The 12,597-nt window shown below is 40.7% G+C and overlaps 1 protein-coding gene across 1 annotated transcript; it reads left to right on the top strand.

Annotated features, from left to right (window-relative positions):
- The first annotated feature begins 5,887 nt into the window (after positions 1-5,887).
- abi3b (ABI family, member 3b) lies at positions 5,888-9,701 on the top strand. The gene is made up of 5 exons (XM_034571268.1): positions 5,888-6,535; positions 6,662-6,829; positions 7,809-7,988; positions 8,074-8,135; positions 8,632-9,701. The coding sequence occupies exons 1-5, from the start codon at positions 6,389-6,391 to the stop codon at positions 9,017-9,019; spliced, it is 945 nt and encodes a 314-aa protein (XP_034427159.1). The 5' UTR covers positions 5,888-6,388; the 3' UTR covers positions 9,020-9,701.
- Positions 9,702-12,597: the final 2,896 nt, after the last annotated feature.

Raw genomic sequence — 12,597 nt, 5'->3', positions numbered from 1 at the left:
TGTGCATTTTCTTGTGCACTTTTCTAACTCCTGCAAGAATCCTGTTTGTTGAACCTCTGCGAAAAAAACGAGAGAGATGACGAATGAGGAGATTCAGCGCTGTCAAACAGTGGAAGCTGTCTCCACTCGTCTGTTGTTGGTCCTATTTGTTGCTGTTTGACTGTGATCTTCTCCATGTGAAGAAACAAGAAACACATGTGCTTTTTTTCTCTCTATTCATTGCTTAGTAAATTAGCCAAGTTTACTGACTTGCTCTCGCTGTTATACCAATGGAATCCTTGAAGGTCAAATGAGGTTATGGTACACAGAAGGGGAAGTGCAGATTTAATAGGAAAAGTTATATCCTGTACTCTACGTGGTATATATACTAAGGAAATGGCCACATGGAGAGTTTACACTAAGTGTATTCAGGGGGAAATTCAGGGGCAACGGAAAGAATCTGACCCAGCGTGACTTTTACGTCGGTGTGGTGAACTTGTCAGCCATCACCTTGGTTGTTTAATTAATTTGATTGTGAACTAGATTACACAACAAATGACGGAAAAGAGTTCTACAAAACTTGGTCAAGGATGCGATATGGGTCAGGGAGGAACCCATTAAATTATGGTGCAATTCAAAACCAGGGGGGCGGATCTGGGATTTTCAGACCAGGAATATGAAGAAGTTGTCACACACTGTTACTCCATTTTATCATGGCAGATACCTTCACCTCCACTTTGCATTTATCCTCCTAAACAGTTTCTACAGGTGCACTGTACCAGGTCACATGTTTGCATGCAGCTGTCACTGGTTCTGCGTCCAGTCACATTTACCTCGTGATCCCTTTTTATGTTTTACAACCCTGTACACACACACACACACACACACACACACTGTTAAAATCCCTCAGCTGCTTGTGTTTTGCTACCAACCAGCTGATCATTCACCTGATCCTCGACCCTGACTGGGGACTTGTTGCTCAAATCACTGGACTTAGTTACACTTTGAACAAGAATTATAAAACAAGGCACAAAGAGTCCACTGATTTTTGGTGCCTGCTGTCTTTCCTCTTGATATGTTCTGCAACCGCATTTATCCAAATACCTCATTCGTGTCTCTGTAATATTATGCTATGTAGTATTATATGAATATATTTAGCCATTGTAACAAAGTCTATTTGAGTTTTGTGATAGAAGATACAAATATATATTACATGAAAACAACAGAATACACTCAAAAACTAAAATGGCAAAGTGCATACCTCCAACAGTGCCCCACATATAAATCCACTAGTCTGTATTTTTATCGAGATCTGCACCAAATTGCACACACTCATGAATACCGTTCCCCTAAACATGATTTTTTTCTTCAAGTTCCATGGATTATTATCTGAGTAATCAACAAAAAAGGTTGAAAAACTGCTTATCTCACAATGTTAAAAAAAGTGAAGAAAGAATTCCTGGATCCGACCCCTGATCCGGATCCACACCCACAAACAAACGGACAGGGGTGAAAATATAACCTGACGACTTGATTAAAAGTCAAAGTCAAAGTCAAGTGCATCCAAATCCCAAATTCTTTCTTTACCCGGGAACACTTACACTATCTGGGGGGATATTTTTGAAGATTTTGATCATGTTAACCACACTTTAGTGAGTTAAATTGTGAATGGATTATATAACTTGTTTTTCAACACTCAAGTATTAGTAAACAAAATGTCCAGGTGTTTGAAATGTTGCTTTATAGCGGCCATTAATAGTCAGGAGACAATCAACATGTTTATTAACCTTGATAATCACATGACTGCAGGGAATCAGTTGTTATTGTTTTATAATGTTCAATTGGTCCTTATCGATCAGCAAAGGTCTCTCCATCAAAATCCACACAGAATGTCTTTGATGGTGTTTCTGCTGATAAGGAGTTTCTCTCTGCGTGAGCTAAAGCTATAATTCTAATGATGCTGACATTTTACTTTTGAAGCAAATGATAATGACAGATAACGCACACAGACTAACACGAGGTTGGGGCACAGATCTTATTATGATTCACTGCAACAGACACCTTGAGTCAGTCAGACGAGTGAGTTAATGCTGACTTTGACTTAATCTCTTCAAAATCCAATGATTGGAGCTGAGACAACCTCCACGTGATCAGTTTGAGATTCAATCTGTCAGACTGAGTGGTCTTTGTCAGGTCAAGGCAGGAGGAGTCATTATCACCTCGCAGGGAAGGTCACGGCTCGTTCATTTTTGGATTACGGAATATAATCCCACCACCCTGTCTGGAAGACTGTGCTGGGATCTTCCACAATCAGGCCACCCTGAGGTCACTATCGATCACACTGTACGCCATGTTTTCCTGTACGCACACACGTTGATGTCTCCGGAGAACGTGAGGCACATGACAAACATGTGAGCGAGCTGGAGTCGGCTGGCTGCTTATTGACAGAGTATACACCCGTGCTGGTCTGATAGGAACGGTATGATGCTCTGTGATGAAGCTCGGTCACGACGAGGTCACGTCAGAGCTGTCTGTCTAAGGGTGAAGAAAGATATGTTGAAGGTCAAAAAGAATTTCATATCAGGGATGAGCAAAAAAAAAGAAATATATCCGTGTTTTGCTTTTCAAAGCCAGTGACTCAGGAACTGATAAAAGTTGGAGAAAAGGGCAGCAGGTGCCTGAAGACTAATTGGAATCGAAGTTCACAGTTGTGTGTACCCAGAGACAATAAAAGTGTCCGCAAAGAGTGTTAACTGCTGCCTTTGTGTGTGTGTGTGTGTGTGTGTGTACAATGTAGTCTATTCTGCACACCCCGGCACAATAATTGAATTTGGCTTTTCCTTTAATGGAAGTCTGTGGAGTGTGGAAAGGCTGTGATAGCCCAGAACATCCAATCTTCACAAACAGGTATATGTTGCACACCATTGGACATGGATGCTGCGGGGCGATATGAGTGTGTGTGTGTGTGTGTGTGTGTGTGTGTGTGTGTGTGTGTGTGTGTGTGTGTGCGGGGTAAAAGATGACCCACTAAAATGCACAACTGAATGACTTAAATTCCATGCACACAACTACTATTATTCCAATTAAATGTATCCTGCATATATGAAGTGAAAAGACTGAAAGGGTCAGCAGATATGCTTCTGTAGAGACATTGTAAAAATAGTTAATATTTTGAGGAAGAACAACAGAATTAAAGGAAAGAGGAAGACACATGAGGGTTAATGTTCAGGTGATGGAGTCTGAACATATGTCTCTTGTGCCAATATGCACAGTGTTGATTGACTCATTAAGCCATAAATTTAAATTTCCCTTTTTGCTGCTGTCATTAGGAAGAAAATAAAAAAATATAGCTTTTTCAAACCTAATGAACCGGTCATAATAATTATAATGATAATAATAGCTGTCCTTGGGTGTTTATAAAGGCGCCATGAAAAAATGATCATTATTAGTTTTAGTCGTGGTAGTATTACCATTAATAAGAAAAATACTGTCAAGCTTGTTTGCAACACACAGGGTGCATTTATACTGGAGAAAATAAATACTGTAATATAATTCCGACTTTGAATAATGAGGTGATATTTTAAAAAATTAGCTGCAGTTTGTCGTTAATACTGTTCCAACAGCGCTGCCTGTTTGATATTTCACATGACTGAAAGAGAATAATTTAATGGATGGTGAAGTCACGTTTCCCTACAAGCAGATCCCAGCTGGGCTCATACATACTGTACGTGGATGGGTCAGCTGTGTAAACAACACCATAAAACAGCCACATGTTGTTCATGCCGTCCTTGACTGATGTGCATCTAGCAGGAGGGGGCGGGGGGGGGGTAAAATATCCGGCTCAGGATAAACATAATGAATTTGTTTATTACTTGAGACTATTTACAAATGTGACCTCTCCAGTGCTGAGATTCCAGAGGGTAAAAGGCAAACAGTATGAGTTGCAGGATAAAGACTGAGGTGAGTGTTACAAAATCACATTTGAGGCCGATGAAGCTAACTACATAATGGCAGGAAGTGTAGAGTGTTCTTCCTCTCCTGAGCTACAGCAGGTGTCTCTACTCTATTTCATATCATTGGGCCATGTGTGGAGAGTGTGTTCAATCCTACTAGTCTCTGTGTGAGTATACATTGTGCATTAAATCATGCAGAACAAGGAGCTACTAGTCTAACGCTGCATAACATACTATATGAATATTAAATAAAACACTGATACAGAAATTATGAAATAAAAAAACATACAAACTAATCTGAATCTATTATCTATTAATCCATTTCTTCACACCAGAAAATATAGGGTTTGTTAAACTGAAGCAAAAAGCAATAGCCAAATAAAAATATATTATAGCAGCAATCAGCGTTATCATTACTGTAAATGAACAATCTCAATTTGCACCTACCTGGGAAATTTCTTATTGATATACAAACAAGATAGAGCTGGCGCTGAGCACAGAGGAAATAAATGTTCAATAAAGAAATAAAATCGTTTATCCCTTATCAGTAGACAAGGATCCTGCTGATTGTGTAAAACGAGCTGCGACGGACTGGACTTTATGTACTGAAGCAGAGTCAGTCACATCCAGGCTGAAAGAAAGCTCGGATCCCTCTCAAAGTCTAAGTGAACTGTTATCAGAGCTTTAATGGAACATGAGCTAATCATTTTCTAAGTGTTCATAAAAAAAAGGGTATAAGATCAGCGGGACTTTGTTTCCCCAGTATTTGGATACTGCAACAACAACGCTGACATTTAATGGAAGAAGAAACAGACGATTTTCACCTAAAAAAGGCAGAACATGAGAGAAATTATTTTCGTTTTCAAACTTTCCCAAAAGTGTCATCACAAAGTGGCTACAGTGAGGTCACCTGATCATGATAACTTATTACTGCGCACAAAGTGCAGCAAAGGCTGATGGGAATGTTTTTTACAGGTATTCGGTCACAATTGTATATAAAGATGGACGACAAGACAACTCCCCCAAAGTGAAGCCACAGAGTCTCGATCGCCACCTGGTGGCTGGCTGAAGTATGGTACATTCATCCCACCTCATCCATGTTAGTGGATGTGATATGATCCAAACTAAAAGGTCAAAGTACTTCACATACTAATGTATGTTCAAGTAGTATATTTTTTCCGGTAAGTTTGATTTTAATTAGTTATTTGATGCTATAAAAATGTGATGAGACTGACTCACGACAGGTGACGTATCGTGGGACCTTGTGACTGCGGCAACCGATCGCTACTGCTTGGACTCTGGCTCCACATGCACAAGATGGCGGTGCTCATATCTTGGATATTTTGGCTTCATATCTGGATAGTGAGAGGAAGTGGAGATGCGTCGTACATCTTAATATACAGTCTATGTTCGTAACAATTGGACAATTAGAAAACTGGTATCAGGCCCATGTAAATATTGTGGACTGCTTTCACACACACACAGTGGAGGATGCAAAGAATTGTTTTTACATGATATCCTGGACAACACAACGCATTTTGTAATCACAAATAAAACATCTCCTATGATCCGCTGCTGCTGAGTTTAACTGATGCTGAACTTTACCAGTCAGTGTTTATTGATCATCACCGCCATCAGTCTCCGTTTCAATCCACAACCCCCACCTGACCCAAGCCACCGGCTGGAAGAGCGCAGAGGCTAGGTAAACAGCACCATCTTCAGTCAGGGAGGAAGAACAGCAACAACAAATGACATACAAATAGATTTAAAATTGTGACTCTGGGTTATAACAATCATCATCATCATCATCATTATCCACAACATAATCAGCAGCAGCAGCAACCTCAGAGAGCATTGAGAGACGAGCTCTTCTCTACACCATACTGCCCTCTGGTGGATTTATAAATAGTACATGCGGCTGCAATACACTCTCCTGGTATACCATTATAGAATTTATTATTCATAATATTTATATAATCACTATCTGTGTCAAACAATAGCCTGTAACATTATTTAATAAATCACCATCAACAACAACAACAAACACAGTGCAGAGTGCAGTGAGACCGAGCGTTTCCCTGCACAGCACTGCCCTCTAGTGGATTTTTATAAATTGTGCCTGTCACACACTCCCGTGGTATCATACAACATATTGTATAATTCATATTATTGTCTGTGTAAAAGAATAGCCTATAACATTATGTTAGACATATCATCAACATTTATAAAGCATCATCTTCAACATCAGACAGATGTTGCTGCAGTCTCAGTGCACGTTCACCTGGCGCAGCCCTGCCCTCCCTCCAGCTGCTGAAAAATCTTTACCCTGCGGAAATTCCGCGTTCACCACCTCCCACCTGATCCAGCGACTCTCCACTACACCCTCACCTCAGGTAAACGGGGAAGTCGACCTGTGAGAGCGGCGCTGAAAAGGCCTTTACACACCAGCAGCGGACATGACGGGAGAAATGACCGAGCAGAAGAAGTTTTCTGAAGTCATTAGTCAGATATTGCAAACTGCGCCAGATGCGAGGAAACACCTTGTTGACAACCACAGCAACCTCCTGCAAGTGGCGGATTACTGCGAGAAAAGTTACCTCCAGGTGAGTGGAGATCATTACAACATCTCTGCTGCGGCATCAGCACAACTTTAGTTTTAGTTTTTAGTTTAAAAAAAAAAGCTTGTGAAGGATTTTTCAACCTGTCCTGTGTGGTTTTGTATTCTGCAGGCAGAGGATCAGACCAAGGCTATGGATGAGTCCAAGGCTTTGGCCGCCCAGTCTCTGGCCAGTGTCAGCTACCAGATCAACAGTCTGGCCACCACCATGCTGAAGCTGCTGGACTCTCAGGCCATGCAGGTCAAAGCTATGGAGAACTCAGTCAACCTGCTGTCACTGGTGAGCAACTCCTTTCACCTACAAACACCAGGGCCGTTCACAGGCATTTTGAGGGGCCAGGTGCTCCAGTGATTAAAGACCAAGGAGGTTATGCTTTCTTTTTCAGTTTGTTAGCAGGATTATGCAAAAACTACTGGAGGGGTTAAGGTCAGGGAAGAACTCATTTAATTTTGGTGTGGATCTGGGGAAGGATCCAGGAAATGTTCACTTTCTTGCGAGATAAAACATTTTTGTAAATCTTTCTGTGAATAATTCATTGATCTTGATGGGAAAAAATGTGGCTTTTCACTTCCTTTAACGCTTTTTCAAACAACATTTATTAGTGTGTGCGATTGGTGCCGATCTAAATAAAAATGCGGATCTAGAGAATTCACATATGGTTTGAATAGAGGAACTGTTTGGCCTTGTCAGAGGTGTGCACTTAACTGATTGTCACTCTAGTTTGTAAACATGAAAACTACATACAGTAGCACATCTGTTAACTAGACGTAACTGTTAACTGTTAACTAGATGTATTTATTTGAGTACCCATGCAAACGTGATGATGTTAAATACTCAAACTACAAGATTATGAATTCACACAGAGAAGATGTTACTGCCGTCACTATTTCTACATTTATCACAAGAACAGGGAACCAAGAAAAGAATGCAACATGTGAGTGTCTTAAAATAAATGATTATTCAAAACTTTACACACTTAACATCTTTTGATTTTGCAAGAAAGAGTTTAAAAGTAATTTCATGGCATTGACATTTTTTATTTAAGGTCTTTAACTGATTGCTTGTAAATAAATTGAGAAAAATGTGTTTTCACTGTATATCTTTTTATGCATCCCTTTTAATATGTGCTCAGTTCTGTTGCTTTGCGTCACGTCAGCAACTTTTTTTTGTCCATGCAGTAACTTTATATGCTTTTTGAAAGAAAATGAGTTCGCCCATGTTGTAGACTGAGGCTGGTTGTCCCCGTGCTCCGCTCCAGGCTGCAGCTATCCACTTTGAGAAGGTGTCGAGGAGAGAGATTGGTACTTATACTACGGCCAAAGACAGGACTCGCTCCAGGCTGATGGCTCTGCCGCCTTCAGGCAAGGAGCCAGAGAGGAGCTACTCAAGGGGGCCGATATCATACTCTGCCTTGGACACTATTGGACACTGTTTTAAGGTAAATTGGAGATTGCATTGAGAGAGAGAATTGAACGCAGCATTTACACCGTCCTTTTTTCACCTTCATCATCTTCTCCTCCCAGATCATTGAGGAGCAGCCCAGAAAGAGAGCAGACAGCATACTGAGCACTGCAGACATCTCTGTGTACGTAGACACTGTCCACGGTTTAATAGCAACACAATAATTCTAATTAAACTCATTACAGATACTAAGAGAAAGTAATGTTAGATTTTATCCCCATATTATAACAAATTGGTTCTGCAGAAATAGTTCGACAATTCATTTTATTCTCAAGCTGTTTTCAGATATGAATTACATGTCCAGGAAATTGGGTCTGTACATTTTTTGGCTTTCACATATGCAGAAGGCAGCAGGAGATTGTCTGAGTCAGACACAGCTCACAGCAGTAAGTAAAGAACAGATACCTGAAAAGTATTTGTACTTTGTTGCTTCCAACCTGTGCCTATACTAGTAGGTTTAGAAGGCCCCTACTAGTCCACATGGACCAGATGTGTGTTCATTCACTGGCCTGTAAACAGTCAAATCAGGTGAAATGTTGAACTATTCCTTTAAGAATCTACAGGATGGTATTATTGCTCACAGTAGCTGAGGGTCTATATTTTTTTTGTCTTGTTTACAGAACCAGTCTCGGCATCGCTGTGCCTCCTCCGTCAGTCCCCACCATGCAAACTGTCGCCAACCCCTCCAACGACAGTCTGCCCCCACCTCCTCCCCCGGCCGGTGGCCTGAACCCCGGCCTGCCTGCCCCTCCGCCCTTCTCTTCCTCCATGGACTACGGCCTCCCCCCTCCGCCCCCCATGACCTCGCCGACATGTCTGCCCCCGCCGCCCCCTCAGCCGACTATCGGCCTGTCGAACGGAGCCTACCCACCGCCTCCGCCATCATCGGGAGCTGGACCTCTTCCTCCTCCTCCTCCTCCTCCTCCTCCTCCTCCTCCAGGGTCAGGAGCTGCATCTCCCCCACCTCCTCCTCCTCCACCACCACCACCTCCCCCTCTCCTACATTAACAAACAATATGGGTCATGTTGTCGGATGGTTTAAATTTTGCGAAAGTAATGCAGGTAACAAGTCTGAGCAGACATGCTGGGTCTTTGCCATTAGATGAAAGTGTAAAGGATATTTTCAGGCCTGTTTTGACATCGAAATCATTTGCAAATAAAAGCTGGAAACTGTCGAATTGACCTTGAGCTGTTTCATCTGTGTTGAACAGCACAAAATGAGCCTCAGATTATAATTTTTTTCTGGGACAGAAAATCCTCCTTCGCAGTGACAGTGTGCTGCGTTGAACGCTGTGTTGAACGCTGCTCTGCGGAGCGTGTTTCAACAGCCCCTGCACTGCATTCCTGTGAAACAAGCTCAAACAAGGATTATCACATTTTCGTGTTATCCTCAGTTTTTTGTGTCCTGTAATGTGATTTCCCTTCCTTATTACGTCTTTGTGTTATTACAATATTTCTTAATCAGTACGAGTGACATCAGAAGCTGGTGGCCTTTTACACTGTCACTCTACTGTGTGGGGAGAGCACTATCAGTGACGATAAGTTGTTTACGTCAGATGCTACTTTAAACAGGTCAATGAGGCTATAAAACGTCTGTTGCAAGTCAACGCTCTGCTTAAGCTGCACTACATGGCTGCCACTTGAAGGTAAGCTTCATTTTCAGCATGGAAAATTTCACATTAGTCAGGGACAGCTTATTAAATCATTTTCTGTACTGTATTTTATTGTGTCCAGTATCGACAAGCCTGATCACACAAGGCCCGTTATTTTATATTCCTCGACAATGGAGAGGAAATGTCGAACTACGGTTTTCTTTTACCGTCGTCTTTATCTTTAAATAGTTTAAGTCTATAATCGTATATGTTAACAGCTAATAAAAGCTACAAATGCCGCACAGCTTTATCTTCGAACTGTTGTGTTATGCAGACAAAGTGGTCATCGTGAGAATAAAATCTGCTGCTTGTCACATGAAAATTATAGTTTTGTGCCACTTTAACACAAACAGTAATTATGTCATTCTGTTAATGTCGTGTGACGTGAGGATCGAGAGAGCAACACTGACGAACATTAAAATAATGTAATCTTCCGATTTAAAATCAGTTGTTCTTTTTTTTCTAAAAAACATTCAGAAAATAAAACTGCCACAGTCCTTTAATATCCTTCTATTGAGTAAGTATAAGATTAAGTAAAATGAAGATTAATTTGACTTTCTGTTTGCCTCACTGAAGGCATGTTATTATGGTATTTCAGATGTTCTTTTATTTCAGGATTCCCATGTTGTGCTTTGCAAAGAAACGCAAAGAAAATGAGGGTTGGCCCCCGAGGCCCGAGGCCTCCGTCTGTGTACATCATCCCTATAGATGAGGAGGAGGAAGATGAAGAACTAATATGCACCGTATTTTCAACCTCCCCACAGAGACCTTCCCATGTACAGCTGAGTAAATGTCAGTCCGCGTCCGTACAGGGTGCAGCACTGTTTGGGTCCTGTTCTCATCATTTCTTTAAAGGTTCAGTGTGTAGGATTTAGTGACATCTAGTGATGGAGTTACACTTTGCAGCTGAATACCCCTTACCTTACCCTCCTCTTCCAAGCATGAAGGAGAACCCAATTGTAGCCTTCAGTTTTCATAAAAACTCAAAAGGATATAAAGTATTTAAATATAAACGGCCCATTCTAGGGTAAATAAAACCACAATTTGTACAATTTTGGTGATTATGCACCAGTGAGAACATCACTAGGATAATTTTATATTTAATTTCCACCAATAGATCCCTTTCACCCAAATCTTAAGCAGTGGACCTTTAAGAACAGGGGAAGTAGGGCATGCTGAGGGGGCTGCAGCACCCCCCACTGGCAATAACTATAACCGCAAGGCCAAGTCTTTTTGCAAAATAAATAACTAAAAGCAACTCTCAAAATGCATTTTCTTGGGTAAAATTTTTAAAGTAGGATGGCAGGAGGTCTAACCTAATTGTTATTTTAGTAATTTATTTTCAGTGCAGCAGATCGGATGTACTCATGCAAAACGTGAGTATGAGCTGTCCGTAGCTGAATATGGTACAATACTGTTTTGACACTCAGAAAGTTAGTTTTCAAGTTCTCACGCTCTCTAATCAAACGTCTTCACTTCTCTTTTTCAGCTCCAAACCCGTCCTACCGCGACCCACCCCCGCCATACACAAACCCTCCAGCGTCCTCAGAGCGGCCCTCACCTCCTGCACTTCAAACCCCCTCTACAGCCTGAACACGACTTACTTTTTTTTGTTACTCTATGGAATTCAATAAGGATCAATAGAAGTCTGAGCTTGTGAAAATGAAGCTCATGAATAACTTAAAAAGGTGAATGTCAGCATTTGTAAACGTGCATCAAGACTGTGTGCAGAAAACCAAAAGTTCCTCAGAGACTCAAAGCAGAAACTGAAAGTAAAAAGGGACACAGGTACCATTTCATTTCATTGCTTTGCTATTAAAAACAAAAAGGGGAGGGGGGGGGGGGATTCCAGCTTTACATATTGTAAATCTACTTTCTGCTTTAAATCTGTACCCAGATGTTCAAAAGGCAGAGGGTTTTTATTTCCTGTAACTTTTGCCCAAATTTTCTTCAGAGCTTACATTCACAACTTTTTTCTACAACTGTAAATCTCTTCCACACATTCTCTGGTGGTGATATGCTACCACAGATTTTGAAAGTCTTTCTGAACATTTCTGAAATCTAAATCTTTTTCAACCTTATTTGAGCCCATACAGGTTGAAGTAACCTTCAGTGCGTATATGTGGTTATATCTTGAGACGCATGTTTATAGAATAATTCTGACGTCTACAATGTCTTTAATGAATTAAACGTTTGTACCATTTGTACAGTCTATACATGTGTGTATACATGAGGTAGGAGGAAATAATAACTTTTTAATTGCACTAATCAATGTGTTTTAATGATACTGAGGTTACAAAAGTGTATAATGTACAAAATTAAGTCATTTATATTTGAATGAATAAAGTTAAAAACAGAATGGTAAGAATTGAGTCATCACTACTAAGGTGGAATATATAATGTGTTTGCTATCTAACATCTATCTCGTGGTCTAACAGCCGAACTCTGACCTCAGTAAATAGTGAATGAAGTCATTCAACATAAGAAATGTGAAATGCAGAGTGCACCAGTGAGTCCTGTGTCTTTAAACAATAAAATAATGCTGTAAAACCTCCTCATGCGGTTCACTTCCCCATAAGTGACACATTATCCTCTGCTAGCAACCCACAGGTGGGAACAGATTTTCTATGTTTTTGGTTCTTTGAATAAGGTAAGGATCCAATTACCATTTAATTCTGCGTCATCAGTTTGATTTGTGTGTAAATTACGTTGTTTCGCAGATTTTTTATTAAAAGTTGCAGTGAGCAGCAGATTTATAGGATGAAGGTCCACTGTCCGTTGTTAAACAGTATAAAGTCAAACATTGTGTTACTTTACCTGCCGCTAACAAACTGATCTAACCTGTCCTGTTGAACAGTGCTGAGCCGTTTTCAGTGGTTTTTAAAATGTCCTTGTTCCTGAAACCCAATAGGGTCACTACAGGTCACAACCCTG

Source organism: Hippoglossus hippoglossus, chromosome 19 (assembly GCF_009819705.1).
Source record: "Hippoglossus hippoglossus isolate fHipHip1 chromosome 19, fHipHip1.pri, whole genome shotgun sequence".
Classification (NCBI taxonomy): domain Eukaryota; kingdom Metazoa; phylum Chordata; class Actinopteri; order Pleuronectiformes; family Pleuronectidae; genus Hippoglossus; species Hippoglossus hippoglossus.
This window is presented reverse-complemented; position numbering and strand designations above follow the sequence as displayed.